We start from the raw sequence: 16,371 nt of genomic DNA on the forward strand, positions 1-16,371 counted from the left end.
CCCCCCAGGCCCCAGGGAGCGTCAACAATGACACGTCCGGGGACGTGGAGCCTCCTCGCCGTAAAAGCGGGTTGGAATTCAACAGCTGAGCTGAAACAAATAAAGAAACGAGACTTTATTTGAAGCTGTTCCTTTCAACGCTGCGTTTTATCCCGCCGCCCCCCCCTCCACCCCCCCTCGCTTTTTCACACGTGAAACAAATGCACACGCTTCCTCCTGCCGGCCGTCCAGAATGTCAGTTCCGAGTCGTGGATTTGAATACAAAAATAAATAAACACCGAGGACTCTCCGGCGCTGTCGTGTCCGCGGGGCCTTGACGTTTCTACCGCAGCGGCTGACGGCGCTCGTCGCGGATCCGGGTGAACTTCCTCATCGGAGCCGCGGGAGAGAGACTCTGCTGCGGCGGCTTGTGACGCGACGTCATGCCGCTCAAAGACTCGCTGGAGTCGGGACTGGACTTTGTCGAGTTTCTCGGAGACAGAGCGTCCACCACCAGTAAAACAGAACTTCGGAACATCTACAACTCTGAATTCAGGGGCAGGTAATGTCAAGAGAAATGAATAAAACCCAAATACCACTAAGACGATGCAGTGGTTTAACGTGTGCTTCTGTCCTCAGAGAAGGAATACAAGACCCTTCCTTCAGCGATGTGCTCTACGCCCTGCTGAGCTTCAGAAAAGCGAGCATGAGAAACGGAGAAATCCACATACATGTCAAACCTCAGGTAAGATGTGATTTGTATTTCCCTTTGTTCTGTCAGGGAACACGGCTGGACTCAAAGTGCAGGAAAATACAAAGTGCCATTGTATGTATTAATGTATTTCTGTCATTTTCTTGAACACCTCTGTAGGTCCGAGTGTATTGCGACCAATGGAGGAGGCCCCGGGCCCCTCAGGCCCCCCGCACTCCAGGTTCTGACTCTCCGAAGACGGACGGGACCCCTTCAACCTCCTCCTGCCCCTCAACTCCGATGAAGCCTGTGCTCACCCCCAAGAAAAAGCTGGCTACGGAAATCCTTCACAAGCTGCGGGTGAACAGGTGGGTGTTGGTTCATGGCCTCTTTTTTTATTGTCAGCCCTTTGGTATGCGCAAACAAAACAGGTTCATAACATGCAACTATAGATGAGTTAGAGTTAATATTGGGAAGAAACCATGGTGTGGAGCTATGAGTGTCTGTACCATGTGTTTGGAAAAATGTAACCAGCTCTGCCGTCACATTTCTGGTGTCTTTTGAAGGTCAAGGTTCAGCTTTATTGTCACGTATGACCAAACTGCAACAAAAATGCAGTTAACACACTCCTATGCTCAGATAAGTTCAGTTATGATAAGATGAAATAAAGGAGGCAGAAAAACTGAACAAAGTTAAGAAAAGTGACGGGAAAGGAAGAAAGAAGTAAGAACTACATTTTCATATTAGATATATACCAAAATAGTTGATTTTAAATACACACAAATATGCATGTAATGGTGCAAACAAGTGGAAGAAGGGAACCGGCGTGTTTGTTGGTCCTGTGATAGACTTGTGGCCTTCCAGCCTGATAACGAGCCTCTCTCCTGCAGGAAGAAGTTGACCGCTGACAAAGGGGGCGTTGAGATCACCTCGGACCCCGTGGCGAGCGGCGGAAAGGTTCAGTTCACCGTGGACCACCTGAGGGAGTTGTTCCTCGTCAGGTTCCACATTTTAAACCGCGGCCCGAGCTCTGTTCACTTCACCTTCTACGCGGCCCTGCACAAGATCCGCTGTTTCACTCTGGAGGATGAGAGGAGAGTGAACCGAGCCTCTCCGCTGTTCCTCTGTGCCGGTGAGACCCCCCCCCCCCCCCCCCGCGCTCCGTTTCTTCCTCTCCAAAAAGCTGTAGAGAGGCATTTTGACGCTCACGGCTGCTCCTTCTTCCCCACAGGAGAAAGCTATGAGGTTGTGGTCCGCTACCAGCTCAGCCACTACGGCTATTTCCCTGCCACCATGTACTTTGAGTTCTGTCCAGATGTGCCGGAATCCGTGCCCTTTTGCATCGTGAGGGAGATGGAAGCAGTAGCCAGGACCCCTCTGGCCGCGGAGCTGGGGCCCGTGGCTCCTTACACGCCGTTTCAGAGGGTCACACACAAGCCTGTCAACACGGTGCTGGTGGAGGGAGTGCCTCCTCAGAGGTGAGTTAGACAAGATGTATCCGTGGAGCACTTAAAGACTCCAAGCAGAGCCTCCACGGGGTTGACGCGTGACGGGATTTGGTTTTGTTCGATGCAGATCTGGGGCCCGGCCTCCGAAGACGACGGTGAAATCAGGAGACTTTAAGTACCCTTATTATCTGAAGGAACTGGCTAGACAGAGGATGGATGACTCCGAGTTCCTCTCTCCAGCTGCCAGGCAGAAATTGGCTTCTGTAAAGTGAGAAACCAACCAAAATGATTTTGATGGATATCTATTTTTTTGGGCTTAAACCCTGATGGGCAGAAGGTCTGAGCGCGCTGTGCTCTGTGTCCAGGGGTCTCCTCGACTCTCCCTTGAAGATGAAGACGTATGCGCAGAGGTTAACCCTCCTGCTACACCTGGAAGAGATACAGATGGAGGTGGACGTCAGGAAGTACGACCTCCACGATCAAACCATGGCCCAAGACCAAAGCAACAAAAAGCTTCTCGCACTCAGAGTAAATCCATCCTCACGCTGCAGCATCTACAGAAGAAAGCTCCGGATCTGCAATGAAAACCCCCCCCCCCAACCTGTGATTCTCCAACAGGTTCCTGGTGTAGCTGAGAATCGTCCCTCTGTGCTCCGAGGAGATTGTCTCAGGGTGTCCAAATCAGGGGACACGGTCCAGCCGATCACCGTGTACACCGGATACGTCCACAGGGTGGAGCTGGACAGTGTGAAGCTGGGCTTCTCAAAGCGGTATGAGCAGAACCGCGGGTCCGACTCCACGCCTCAGCCGGCTGAATAAAGCACCTCCCTCTCGTTTCAGGTTGTTGCAGCTTTTCACCGGCAACATGAAGTTTGACGTTGAGTTCACGCTCAACCGGCACTCCTTGAGGATGCAACATCGGGCCGTGCAGTTGGCGGTGAAGCACGGGCTGGGCGAGGTGCTGTTCCCATCCGGGGCAGCGGTGGCCCATCGCGCCACGTCTAAACTCCGGTACGGCTTTGGTTGAACGCTCCTTCGCCCGCAGTGGATTAGGGGAAAACATGGAGGAATAAGCACACGTGAATGTTGGTAGGTGTTCATGAGCCTCACCCGTGTGCAAGGGCTAACTCTCATGTTGTCTCTCTCCAGGATGTTCAACAAGCAGCTGGAAAACAACCCGGAGCAACACGCCGCCGTGCAGCGCATCGTGGCCGGATCGTCCAAGCCCGCCCCCCATCTCGTGTTTGGACCCCCTGGAACTGGAAAGACCATCACAGTGGTCGAAGCAATGCATCAGGTATGAAGTGTTCAAGTTGTGTGTGTGTGTTTGTGTGTGTGTGGGAGGCGGGGAGGGGGGGCTTGGTTGCCACTGTCAGTCAAATTTGATCGAACCCACCCGCATGTCTTCAAATCAGATTTGATTGACGTTTCAGTAAAACAATATAGCGGCTATCTTTTGAAACCCATTGATTATTTGTTCATGAATATTTATCATATATACATTATAAACTTCATTTTAAGGTATCCTGAAACATTGATCACATATTGTGGTCTTGAATTGCTAGTTTACATTTTAAAACCTGTCATGGAGGTCACTGATTGGCTCTAATGGGTCTATCAAATGACGCGTGTGTTTAAAGCGAACACGTTGCACCATAAACCAACATGTCTGTGATTTTCTTTTCGACAAAGCCTCAAATGATTAGTTGTTAATCACAGTGACTTGTCTTTGCTCGTGTGCACAGGTGAGCAGTGCAGACCCGTCGGCACGCATCCTCGCCTGTGCTCCTTCAAACAGTGCGTGCGACCTCCTCTGTGAGAGGCTGATGGTTCACATGGAGGCTGCTCGGATTTACCGCCTTTACGCCAGCAGCCGCGACCCCAGAAGCATCCCCACGACCCTGCTGGTGAGCATCAGCTGGTTATTCTACACCCGGGATAGTGTGGTTACTGGCCATGAACAGGCTCTGATTGGTGGGAGATTGCAAATAAACACATCTAAGTTTTGGATATCTTCTGATTTAGAACACAAATCATCAGATTAAGATGTTTGTTGGTCCAGTAACATTCAATGAAACTCAAATAAAAAGGAAAAAAAAGGTGTGAAGAGTAGATATACTTTATACGTATTAGAAGATGCTGCAATGGACGGATATCTCACATTTTAAATTAAGGATGAATGAAAAAAATGCTGTTTAGATTAAGTATATTTTCTCACACATTTCCTCCTTTTGTCCTTTCTAGAGAAATTGCAACTGGGACCAGAGCCACGATGGCTTCGTGTTTCCAGAGAAAGAGGATCTGATGACCTACAAGATCGTAGCGACCACCATGGTCACAGCCGGCAGGTGAGTGGCTGCTCTGCAGCATCTCCAGGCTGCTCCAGTCGCCTTTTGGCCTTTAAACCTATTATTCTGATAATATGTGGTCTCCCAGGCTGGTGTCGGGAGGAATCCCAGTGGGCCATTTTACCCACGTCTTTCTGGACGAAGGAGGCCAGGCCGTGGAGCCAGAGTGTGTCATTGCCATTGCAGGTAAATGCTGATAAGCTGAATTGCATACACACTGATATCAGACTTACACGGTAAAGCACAGAACAGAGGATCTACTTTGACATCAAGGTGCTCTTACGATTAAAGGGCCCAATGAGTAAGAGGTCTTGCAGTGATGCATCTTGCCGCTGATGGGTTGGACTTTGTGTCACAGGTCTGCTCAGTGCAGAGAATGGTCAGCTGGTGCTGGCAGGAGATCCCAAGCAGCTGGGGCCGATCCTTCGATCCCCTTTTGCACAGCAGCATGGACTCGGTGAGTAGTTGTTGCGTTTAGGGTCTCGGCAGCGCGTTGCATGAGGGTCCAGGTGTAATGAGACGGTTGTGTTTTGTTCAGAGCTGTCTCTGCTTGAGAGACTGATGAAACAGAACCCTTTATATCAGAAAAGCACCGAGTCTGGCCACTTCGACACCCGCTTTGTCAGCAAACTGCTGCGAAACTACAGGTAAGTCGTCCGCTTTTCACCTCCATTTTGCTTGTTAGTATCTTCATTAAAGCTTTTTGTTCTTCTCTAACTCAGGTCTCATGCTTCCATTCTGAAAATCCCCAACGAGCTCTTCTATGAGAATGAACTGCAGGTGTTTGCTGACCAGTGGGAGCGTGAAACCTACTGCAACTGGGAACACCTCCCCCAAAAAGTATGGCCTCTCAGCAGTGATATCGTCCTCATACACAGCAGACCATTCAAAATAGTGATAGTTACAGCGGTTACACGTCAATTGGCAGAATATAATTGATCTAAATTCAAACAGAATACAAAAAGTGCTTTTCTGTTGCATTATGGGAAGTATGTGATCCATAGAAATTGACCCACACAAGGTGACTTTTAAGTGAGGATATTTCTGATTTGGGTCATTTCATTGGGCATCTTTCTCCTGCACCCCCGGTTGAATGCATGTGAAGAAATATTTATTTGGACCTTCTTGCTGTGAGGTGACAGTTCTGAGCACCGTGCAGAACATACTAGGACGAAGGAAATTCTAGAAGTAACCGGCACATAATGTAGACCTGGCTCCATGCTCACTGCAGGGCTTCCCTCTGATCTTCCACGGCGTGATGGGGAAAGACGAGAGGGAGGCCAACAGCCCCTCCTTCTTCAACGTGTGTGAGATTGAAGTTCTGGTCGACTACCTCACCAAGCTGGTGGAAACCCAAGGAAAGGACGGCCTCCCCAAACTCTCCGCCAAAGACATCGGAATCATCGCCCCTTACAGGAAACAAGTGAGTCTGCATTCCGCTGCGTTTCCTGAGCTGTGGAAGAACGGCTTGAACTCCACGGTGGCAACATTCTTTTTTTTCTTCCAGGTGGAGAAAATCCAAAAGGCCCTGAAGTCTGTTTCGGCGCTGAAGGGATTGAGGGATCTCAAGGAGCTGAAGGTTAGCGATGCGGCTCCCAACGTGTCTCCATCTGGTCAAGTGAAAGAAATACAAGGACTCGTCTGCATGCAAACAAGACCGAGGCGTTAAAACATGCTGTTCATCTGCGTCCCTTAAAGGACATACGGATTTTGCGTTATTTGAAATGCCACTGTGGCCTGGTGGTTTCTCCAGGTGGGGTCTGTGGAGGAGTTTCAGGGACAGGAAAGGAGGATCATCATGGTCTCTACTGTCCGCAGCAGCATCAACTACGTCAAGATGGACAAGGACTTCAACATCGGATTCCTGTCAAATGAAAAGGTGTGTTTGATAGCGTTTTTTTTGTTTTCATAGAATGAAACCAGCAGGGTCTTCAATGCGTTTGACTCGTCTTTCTTTTTATCTGCTGCAGAGATTCAACGTGGCCCTGACCAGAGCCAGGTCCCTGTTGATAGTTGTGGGAAACCCAGTGATCCTCAACAAGGACCCCACCTGGGAGAAGTAAGGCAAAGCAGGCGGAGATGTCACATGTAACTCAACAGGAGGAGAGACAGAGCTGTGAGCCTGGGGGGGGGGCATTTGGAAACAGACAAACCCCTCAAAGCCTATATATTGTAACTGTCCTGGAGCTTTTCACACGTGTTCCTCAGCGGCTTAAGTCTACCCAGTAATAGATTTAGTTTTGTTTCTACAAGGGCTTGTTTTGCACAAAGCGTGTGTTTCTTCTTCTGCAGGTTCATCAGCTATTGTGTGCAGGAGAACGGGTACACCGGCTTTCCCTTTGAGGACGCTGAAGGAGAGGAGGAGGTCGTGTCCAGGCTGGCAAGCCTGAAGATCAACGTGGATTCGGACGGTCAGTTCAGATTAAAATCAAACAAATCGCCTTCTTTGTGAGATTACCAAGAAACACGTGCATTTGTGCATTTGTCATATTTCCTGTAGAAGAAGAAAACGTTGAATCCTGAGCAATAACATCTCTCAAAAGAAGTTTGCACTGGAAAATCCAGGACGTCTACATCTGTAGAAGATTCATAAGCACCATTTATTCTCAGCTTCTGACAGAACATTGGCTTCTACTGTTTAGGAATATCATTTTAATCAGTTCTTAGCTTTTGATGTTTTGCTACAAATGAATCATTAAATCCTGTTATTGACTCTTCAGTGGCTTTTTACTTCAAGTTTGTGATAAAATGACTCTTCAATTTCTCAGGAATTCTTCACCGTTGTCTGCATTTAACAAGTTGCTCTTTTCAAATGATCTGCTGCTTTCTGATACTTGAAATAAATGTTCTTCTTAACCATATTGTGGTGAACGTTGTCACAGCAGAACCTTTGATTCATTGTCACCTTTGATATAAATACATTCCTGAAAAGAGTGTCAGTCTGGTCTCAAATAGTGAAACTATATTTACATCAAGTCAGTCACAAGTTACGGAGCATAATTAAAGTTAAAAGCCTTCCAGAGAAAGAAAACAGCTTCACATGCTGGTATTTAATACGGTTTTAACAAATTTGTTCCAATAGAGCGAAAGAGTTGTAGCTTTTCTACTCATGGCCTACGTTCCTGGTCAGTAGCAACTATAAAGTTGCCTTCATGGCATTACACAACAGACCGGACTTTGTATTGAAGAATGCACACAGTGGGTCTTTGGAGCATTGCAAGTCAAGTGTTAAAAATAATTCTCAGGGGCGTTTAAACAACTTTTTGAAAGTCAAATTCCGGGTTCACCCTCGATATTCAACAGGAGACCAAATCACCAAGAAGGGAAACTCAAATCTTACATGGATCAAGATGAGTGCAGATAAATCCAGTTTACACTTAGACAGTTGTGAGGTTTAAATATTTTTTATTCATTATTGATGTACGACACCTAACAAGATGAGGCATTGAAGACTAAATCCTAATATTGGACTTACCGTTTAGAAACCAGGGTTTTAATAATCCAAATAGCCATGCTTTGTGATGTCAGAGGTCACTCTGGCCTATCGGTGGTGCAGATGCTCCGTTCGGTTGTGAGAGGAAAAAAACCCAGGACACCACTCCTCCTGACAGGTGAAGAATGTCGCTCGACTGGGAGAGCAGCCGCACACACACACACACACACACACACACACAACCACTACGGGGCCATCTTGATGTGTGACTAAACAAAAGGCCGCGCTTCCCCTCAATGGACAAAACTGGGCCTTTGTGCATCCATGAGTCGTTGTGTCTCAGTTCTACGATAAACTGACGTGATGCTTAAAAAAGGACAGTCTGGACCTCACTCATGACCACAAGCGAAGAAGGACGCTGTTCGCCGGGTTTGTAAAGAAAAGTATTGCAAACAAATGTGTGCATCCATTACATTATTAATTATTACGTGAAGAAAAATTCGGAAAAAAACATGCTGATAATGTAAAGATATTGTAAATGAAAAAGGAACTTGAAGACATTTCTAAGCAGTTATATCAAGTGAATTCCTTGTATTTATTTATTTTTTGCACACTGGTTGTCATGGTGAAGAGAAGAAGAGGCCATTCCTCCCATCGGCTCACAGCAGCTGGCAGCCGCCCTTCTTCTGCGGCTTGCGGACCTGCAGCGCCGCCCGGGTGGCCATCTCGAACACCTCCCGCACGCCGTCCTTGGTCTTGGCAGAACACTCCAAATACCCGAAAGCACCGATTCTGCTGGCCATGTCTTTGCCTTCTTCCGTCTTCACCGGCTCCTGTGTGGATGGAGCAGAAATCATTGTGAGTAATTACAAATTAATTATAATATAAATGCACAAAAGTAGTCTTCTGCTTGGGGAAGGTAATATGAATTAAGAATTTCTTTACCATATCATAAAAAAACGATGAGGGTGAATACAGGAATAAAGTCAGAAACAGTGTATAAGGATGTTTAAACATGTTATTTCTTAGAATAATGTAAACCTGTTACAGTATGAACATACACATTAACATAAGTCCCCTTTTAACAAAAGGTTAAATGTAAGCAGAGACCATTAAACATTGAAACTGCAAAGAAGCTCCTATCTTATTAAAAAAATTAAGCTTAATCTGAGCTGCAATCATTTGTTCTTAGAAGCCCATCCAACACGTTGCCATCATGAGGAGGACCTGGATACAGAACAGGTCACAGCGACATGCTGGGTCACACTGAACCAATGTGCTGCTCTTAATGGATTATTTATTTTACCCGAGATGACTTTGAAAAGTAATGTTAATGCGCTCTATTGCCATTTTTTTTTAAATCTGCTCAACGCCTTCCTTATTTAATAGTTTTCATGCATTTCTACAGGTGGTTATTAACATTAATAAATAAACTGAACGTCCCAAAACGTCCACACACACACACCTACTTCCCCCCCCATTAACCATGTCAACAGTTTTCTTTCCCCCCCCCCCATTAATTGACCTTCAGAGGCTTTTGCACCTGCTTCATCTTGGCCAGCTCCCTCCGTGTGGGCTCATCATTCCTCAGGTCCCTCTTGTTGCCCACCAGGATGATGGGGACTTTGGGACAGAAGTGCTTCACCTCAGGCGTCCACTTCTCAGGGATGTTTTCTGTCCCCGGAGAAAGAGAAGATAGAACAATAACCAAATATCACTTTGACACAGTACACGCGTTCCAATGCGGGCTGAACAGCGCCTCACCCAAACTGTCCGGGCTGTCGATGGAGAAGCACATGAGGATGACGTCCGTGTCCGGGTAGGAGAGCGGCCTCAACCGGTCGTAGTCCTCCTGTCCTGCAGTGTCCCACAGCGCCAACTCCACCTGAGAGGAAACAGCAAAAGCTGCACATGACGGAGTCGCTCCATTTTGTACCCTTAAAAGAGCTTTTAAAAAACACAACCTCCCAAAACACCCCATAGTAACTCGATGGTGGGAGGTTAGCAGGTGTGGTATGCTAACAGAGTGCAATAGAGGTTTTCAGAGGGGGGGGGGGGGGCTGCGTGAGTCCGGTTCCCGCTGGACTTGTTGTGCACTGCACACTTGGGGGGGGGGGGGGGAGAAGAAAAAGAAAGAAGCCACTTCAAGAGGCCGCCCGATCCATCCAAGGTGCAAAGGAAAGAACAACGTTCATCAGGACAGAAATGTGATCAAAATCCTCCCCACCAGCTGAATTCAATCATGGATCCCAACGTCATGTTTCCCATCCAGAACACAACAGTTCTAACCCCCCCCCTCCGGGACAGGAAATGAGAGGCGTTTATCGGGCAGGGAGGGATTGCCAGGAGATATCCCTGTCTGAACAGGAAGTTGCAGAGTAGAGTCATTTCCTGTTTTGGCAGTCGGCGACTCCTGCAGCTCGATGGGACCAAAACCCGACCCAACGAGACCCCCCCCCCCCCCCCCCCCATATTTACTAGGGCTGAAAAATACAACTGACAAATTGATTTAAAAAGGAAACCCTCTCTGAACGTCAGAGTCTCTTCTACACAGACTACGCGTGTTGAAATGTACAAACCTGCTTCCCATCCACCTCGATGTCAGCGATGTAGTTCTCAAACACCGTTGGAACGTAGACTTCAGGAAACTGGTCTTTGCTGAACACGATGAGGAGACACGTTTTCCCACAAGCGCCATCGCCGACAATCACCAGCTTCTTCCGAATGGCTGCCATCTCTGCCGGGACACCGGAGGAGAGCTTTACAAGGAACGCGTTGGATGGAGAGACTTTGAATACAGAACAGAACCAGAAAAACACATTTTGCCATCATGGGAGAGACCGTGGGAACCAACGGTCACGTCGTCATCCCAGCGGTGCCTTCCACGCTGAAGATGTCGAACTTATTTCAAGAGCACAGGAGCAGGAGAACTTGAACAGTAATAATGTATAAACGTCATGTGCTGGTGCTGTGGGACACCTGACTGATCGCAGGCACACCTTTAACCTAAAAAGGTGACACATCTAGACAACAAAGCTACGTGAAGAACACGTGAGGAGGAGCTTGCTGGGACAAGCCAGGGCATGAAGGAACGTCATGGCTCCTCCTCGTTTGTCTCCCTCGGCAAAGGAAACGCTTTTGGGAAATCAGAGCAGCTGGTGAAGAACTTTCTGGGGTCCCAAAGCAGATCAAAGCAACGTTCTTTTGATCAGTCCAGATGTTCTGAAGAAGTACCCTTGTAGGTAGTTGATGATGCAAATGTCTCTGCATTAAAGATCAAGATGTGTTCCCCACCCGGCGTTACGCTGTGTGCGTCAAGAACTAACCGCAACAGAACCAAGGAGCTTCATCACAACAGGCCCGGGGGGGCTGCTGGGGGTCAGTGGGGGGGGGGGCCTCGGAGGGACGAGTCAGCGGTTCCCCGGGCAGCAGCTGTGCAAATAGTCATCAGGCACCTCATCCACTTCCTGCCAGACAGCGATTCTTCTACACGAGGGAACCACTTTTTAGAGGAAGTGATCTTCTATCCATCTTCAATCAACACTGTAATCTGTGCTCTGATGCACAGCAACACCATCATGAATACATCCGCGTTTCTTATCGGATGATTCTCATCGGTTTCATCTTGTTTAACAAAAACCAGAATATTTAATGAGAGAAGCGACAGTTTATTGGATTGATTCCAGAGAAACTGGACGATACGTGTCGATGGGCCATTGGGACCGGAGACAGCGAGATGGGTTCAAAGCCCGCGGTACCGAGGCCTCAGAGGCTCACCCTGTGCAACCACAGGTCTCCTGAGGAGGAGGTTCAGCCGGTTGCCGGTAGCAACAGAGTCACTGACGTTGTCGAGCGTCGTCGAGCCCGTTCGTCACGCGTCGGCCAGCATTCATCGGCTCCACCGTCCCACCAAAGCCCGACAGAATCCCAACTCCTCTGCAGCTGGATGACCCTTTGACCTCAACACCCAAAAAAAGGCACAAGATGAACATGATTCCGCCGGCTCCAACGCAACTTATTCGGGTTGGAGTGCAGACAAAATGCAGCCACACAACGCAAAGCAAACAAAACGCTCAAATTAAAAACCGCCACACCCTTCAAGTTCTATGAAAGGCAAGGACCGTTTGCATTGTTGTGCTGACAAACACACACACACACACACACACACACACACACACACACACACACACACACACACACACACACACACGAGGCCGTTTCCTGGAGCCAACAAAGGAGTCAGAGGCGCGTCGTTGCCTCCACGTTGAGGACTTGTTCCGTGGAGGATACTCGTCCACTAACCTTTTTGTGCATTTGACACAGACTGCGTTAACAGAGTTATTTCCTGGGTTTTGGACGTCATTTCCTTTCCAAAAAGGAGTCGTCAGGAACCTCTAAGCCCTTTTAAAGCACTCGAGTGACTGGATTTTTAGAAGAATGCCCTCTAGCATCCCAACGAACACTCCTTTTCTAAGAAGGAATCAATATGTTTTTTTTAAAGAAAATAAACATTTGACTCACTGGCCTGAGACAGGGGTCAAAGTTCATAACACGGCCAAAATCTACACCACCTTCAACCTGTGGTAGAGAGACAGGAGGCAGCAGAGACCAGATCACACGTAGGATCAGAGAGCTTCTCTGAGGACTTCTCTAAAAACCACATGTGGACACAAGGCAGAGATTCCCAAGTAGAGTGGAAGACTCAAACGGAAAAGGGAGCGTCTCATAACAGCAGCAGTATAAATAGCATCAGGTCAGCAGCTTCCATTAATTGGGCCCATGTAACAAAACACCCTCCTTAAGGCTCATTGAGCCAGAACATGGAAGCAGGGATGAGCTCCCCATCAGGGCTTTCTCCACCAAGAAGACACCCTGAAGGACGACGGAGACCAGCGGGGACACGGGGACGCAGGACGTCTCTGATGGAAGAGACGCCTCATGACTCACGTCTCCTCACCAACAGACCTCCAGAGACTCAGGAGCCATTCATGTGCTCATCATCTGCTCCAATACGCCATTAATATTCATTTGGTTTCAAGTTGGGTCAAAGGACTTTGGGGGCTCATCAAAGGCAACAGTTAAACAGGAAATATCCACATTTGACAAGCTGGAACAAAAAACAGCATTTCTGCTCAACAAGTTATTCTTTTACCAAAATGACTCCTCACAGATCCATTTACAGAACTTTCAAAATTCACATAGTTTTACCGTAATCAACAGCTTTTTTTTAAACATGTTCACGAGGATGAGGACAATATTATAATTTAACGTGAAGTTCAACAGACTTCCACTCTTTGAGTTTACGGACGGTTGTTGGTGGGAATAGAAATGTCTCCTTGATGCCACGCGCAGCTCGAGACGATGCTTTGACTTTGAAACGTCCCACAGGGAAGCCATCAACAGGTGGAACACGCGCACTCACCTGCGTGCGCGTGTAACTCACAGCGTGGGAATCAAACAAGGCGCATGCAAGTGCGAGCATAATAAGAAAGAAGCGTCAAACCTCCGCTCCCGGTTCGTAGTCACCTGTCTGCAGCCAGGTGAGACCTTTTCATAAAGTTTAATCCTCGCTTCCGACTCGGTCGTCACACGCACACATATCCGCGCGCACACGCTGGGATTTCTTGCTGCATTATTCGCTAATTTTATAGAGAAGGTGCTGAGAAACGGGGGCAGGCGACCGAGCCCCTCCCTCCGATGCCAGCGACCAGCTGCGCGCAGCGCACCGAACACCGGCTCCGTCTAGGCCCTTTCAAAATAAAAGCGTTCCCGTTGGGTGGGGAATCCGATGGCAGGAATGAAATATAAGATGTTTTCTTTAAGGTGTTATCACCACAAAAAGGAAATCGTTGTGTTTTGTGTCACCTAAAGAGAGGTTTGTACCGTATTTCTAAAGAATTCCTCTGGTTTATATTTAAAGTAAACAGAAGTTCTCCATAGAATATAACTAAATCTATCACCACAAAGATTATTGAGATGGCCCACGCATGCATGTGTTTTTTTTCTTTAACGTCACTAAAGACAAATATTTACTAGGTCCTCCATTATTAGACAGCATTATATTATGACCTCACAATGTGCTCAATAATTGCACTTTCTAAATACAATTGTTTGAAATGAAATCCCAGAAAACCTGCAGCAGGTTACCAGAAAAGTGCAGCACCAGAGGTAGGATTCTGGTAAAGTTCCAAGTCTTTCCATCAACTGTCAGTGAATGCCTGCTTTTCCATAGTTTATTAATCGATTCATATTTAAGTTATTGTACACTAGTACAGCTTACTTACACCATTGTCCCTTGAAGTGACGTTACAGTTCGCACTGTTACTTTGAAGGCCACTGCTTGTACTTCCGGTGTCATCCCTGTTACTTCTGGCTAGCTTGATGGCGCTGCTGCGGTCGCTGCGTTCCCCCGGGTCCCTGCTTCCCTTCCCCGGTAAAAGATGACATCATCCGTGGGACAAGCAGACTCTGGGTGTGTAACTGAGAAAGGAAAATAAATCAGCTCACTTCCTGTTGGCCGCGAGGTGTGAATCATCACTCATTCAATCTGCAGCGAGTTATGGTCTTCTTGAATGAACACATGAATTCTCAATGTCAATCACATCTCCTCAAGTGTGGTAGTTAACTACAATGTTACTCAACATCTAACCCTCCACGACCTTTCAGGGGAAATATTGTAAACTACTTTATATTCATTCTCACTCATTTGTTCATTTGTTGCTTGCACACGCACACAGGTGTTGTTGCAGATTGCCACTGTGCTATTTCTTTTGACTGTGTGTATTGTGAAGCTGTTTTTTGGGGGGCGGGTCTCTGGTTGAACCATGTCCTGATGGGACTGATCAGGCAAAGTGAAGACAGCTGTGTGGCTCCATTAGATCCACAAACATGGAGGAACGTTCGCCTTTTACCTATACTTCTAAGGACCAGGGTAACTAAGTCCACGTCTGAAAAAATAACCAATGTTCTGAATGTACTTGAAAGTATTGGTCTACTTAAAAAAAACATAGTTTACAGAAGGTCTACTTACCTATAGGCTACCTGAATTTCTGAAAGTACTATATTTCTAAATATGCTATTTCTACACTTGTCTGCTGGAATTGGTTGAACAAAAATAAAAATCCATGTGAAAAAAATTACTTGTCACCGTTCTCAGGTCAAATATTTATGCAATTAAAATGTGATTAATTTTGATTAATTAATTACAAAGCCTCTAATTAATTAGATTTTATATATATATATATATATATATATATATATATATATATATATATTGACCTTACATATATTTTTTTATAATATTTTTTTCCCTTTTATTTAAAAAAAATCTTTTCTTTTTTGACCCTACATATTTTGACTTTTTTCACAATATTTTTTTCCCATGACATGACTGGAATGATCTTAGATGGAGCAACCTACACATCCCTGTCACTAATGCCAAATGCCCCAAATTTCTGTACTTTAAACCTTATCTGGGTTCAACCCTCAAGGGTCATGGTGGCTCTTCCTAAAAAATTTTTAGTTTTGGGTAACTGACATTTAAAAAAAATCATAATGGGATATTGCCCCAGAGACGGATTGGTGCATCTTGGAGGATCAACCATGCTATTCATCCTTCCTGCATTGGTAAAGGCACAAGTGAGTTGAATTTGAATGTAACAGAGAATTGGAGGGTGGATGCACTAAAAAGGGTAAACAAATCTACACCCTGTGCCAGACTGTCAGTTTAAGGTTGTCCACAGGATGCCCTGAAGTAGACAAACATGTGATTGTCTTGAAAAATGCCCTCAGAGGCTGTAATAAGTTTCATGTCAGTGTGACCACTGAATGAGACACATCTGCTCATCTTTACTGACTCATCCGGCCTTCTCTCCCGTCAAAAAGGTGGAACCCTATAGGCTACGTAGCATGGCTAATAAGTGATAAAAGGCTAAAGCAATTAACATCAAATTTAGTCAATTCATCATCATTCAAAAGATTCTTCATCATTCTTGACCATGCCATCATAACCAAGTGAACGCGCCTTGTGTTTCTGCATAACCCCTAGAGTTCACTTCTCTGAAACAACCAGTGGGGACAATGCCCCCACTACTACCTCCGCGGTAGTGCACTCAAGACTTGGCGGGTGGGATTTGAACCCACTGGCGGCGCTTACAGAGGCTTTCGGCTCCTTCTTGCACCCCTACACTACCAGTCCTGGTCACATTATGGCAACTTTGATTCTCCTATTTAACCTTGAGCACGTGATTTAAACCTCAAAACTCTTTTTAAATGCTATTTCCACATCTGGGCTTGAACCCACAACCTTCAAGTGCAGTGCAGGGGCTTATGTCAGCAGCTCTTCCACTGTGCTACTTCACCACACACTAACCAGCCCTTTGTTTGTTGTATTTAACCTTGAGATTGCTACTCAAACCTGAAGTAAAGCCAAAGGCTCAAACCCAAAACCTTCAAATGCAGTGCAGGCTTGTG

At 46.7% G+C, this 16,371-nt stretch overlaps 2 protein-coding genes across 6 annotated transcripts; one reads left to right on the plus strand and one right to left on the minus strand.

The window, feature by feature from the left end:
- The first annotated feature begins 6 nt into the window (after positions 1–6).
- mov10a (Mov10 RNA helicase a) lies at positions 7–7,183 on the plus strand. Its single transcript, XM_037490497.2, has 22 exons — positions 7–541; positions 619–724; positions 851–1,038; positions 1,561–1,802; positions 1,902–2,148; positions 2,246–2,386; positions 2,484–2,646; positions 2,737–2,888; positions 2,959–3,129; positions 3,268–3,415; positions 3,864–4,025; positions 4,363–4,466; positions 4,555–4,652; positions 4,825–4,923; positions 5,005–5,113; positions 5,189–5,306; positions 5,698–5,889; positions 5,974–6,045; positions 6,220–6,345; positions 6,437–6,525; positions 6,759–6,877; positions 6,967–7,183. The coding sequence occupies exons 1-22, from the start codon at positions 423–425 to the stop codon at positions 6,987–6,989; spliced, it is 2,988 nt and encodes a 995-aa protein (XP_037346394.2). The 5' UTR covers positions 7–422; the 3' UTR covers positions 6,990–7,183.
- A 1,314-nt stretch (positions 7,184–8,497) lies between these two features.
- Positions 8,498–13,602, minus strand: rhoca (ras homolog family member Ca). 5 transcript variants are annotated; one of them, XM_062564160.1, is made up of 5 exons: positions 13,403–13,602; positions 10,479–10,636; positions 9,664–9,784; positions 9,425–9,573; positions 8,498–8,732 (listed from the first exon to the last, which is right to left on the minus strand). In XM_062564160.1, the coding sequence occupies exons 2-5, from the start codon at positions 10,632–10,634 to the stop codon at positions 8,559–8,561; spliced, it is 600 nt and encodes a 199-aa protein (XP_062420144.1). In that variant the 5' UTR covers positions 10,635–10,636; positions 13,403–13,602; the 3' UTR covers positions 8,498–8,558. The 5 variants fall into 5 exon arrangements, with proteins under 5 accessions (XP_062420144.1, XP_037346398.1, XP_037346397.1 ...); XM_037490501.2 differs by having other exon boundaries at positions 13,426–13,601; XM_037490500.2 differs by having other exon boundaries at positions 10,479–10,658; positions 13,426–13,601.
- Positions 13,603–16,371: the final 2,769 nt, after the last annotated feature.

The sequence above is a fragment of the Pungitius pungitius genome, chromosome 8 (genome assembly GCF_949316345.1).
Source record: "Pungitius pungitius chromosome 8, fPunPun2.1, whole genome shotgun sequence".
In the NCBI taxonomy this organism is placed as follows: domain Eukaryota; kingdom Metazoa; phylum Chordata; class Actinopteri; order Perciformes; family Gasterosteidae; genus Pungitius; species Pungitius pungitius.

Coding starts and splice junctions, on each gene's coding strand:
- mov10a (XM_037490497.2), top strand. CDS start 423: ATGCCGCTCAAAGACTCGCTGGAGTCGGGACTGGACTTTGTCGAGTTT. Junction 725..850: donor ACATACATGTCAAACCTCAG/GTAAGATGTGAT, acceptor ACACCTCTGTAG/GTCCGAGTGTATTGCGACCA. Junction 6,878..6,966: donor GATCAACGTGGATTCGGACG/GTCAGTTCAGAT, acceptor TATTTCCTGTAG/AAGAAGAAAACGTTGAATCC.
- rhoca (XM_062564160.1), bottom strand. CDS start 10,634: ATGGCAGCCATTCGGAAGAAGCTGGTGATTGTCGGCGATGGCGCTTGT. Junction 9,785..10,478: donor TCGAGGTGGATGGGAAGCAG/GTTTGTACATTT, acceptor GTTTCCTCTCAG/GTGGAGTTGGCGCTGTGGGA. Junction 9,574..9,663: donor CGACAGCCCGGACAGTTTGG/GTGAGGCGCTGT, acceptor CTCCGGGGACAG/AAAACATCCCTGAGAAGTGG.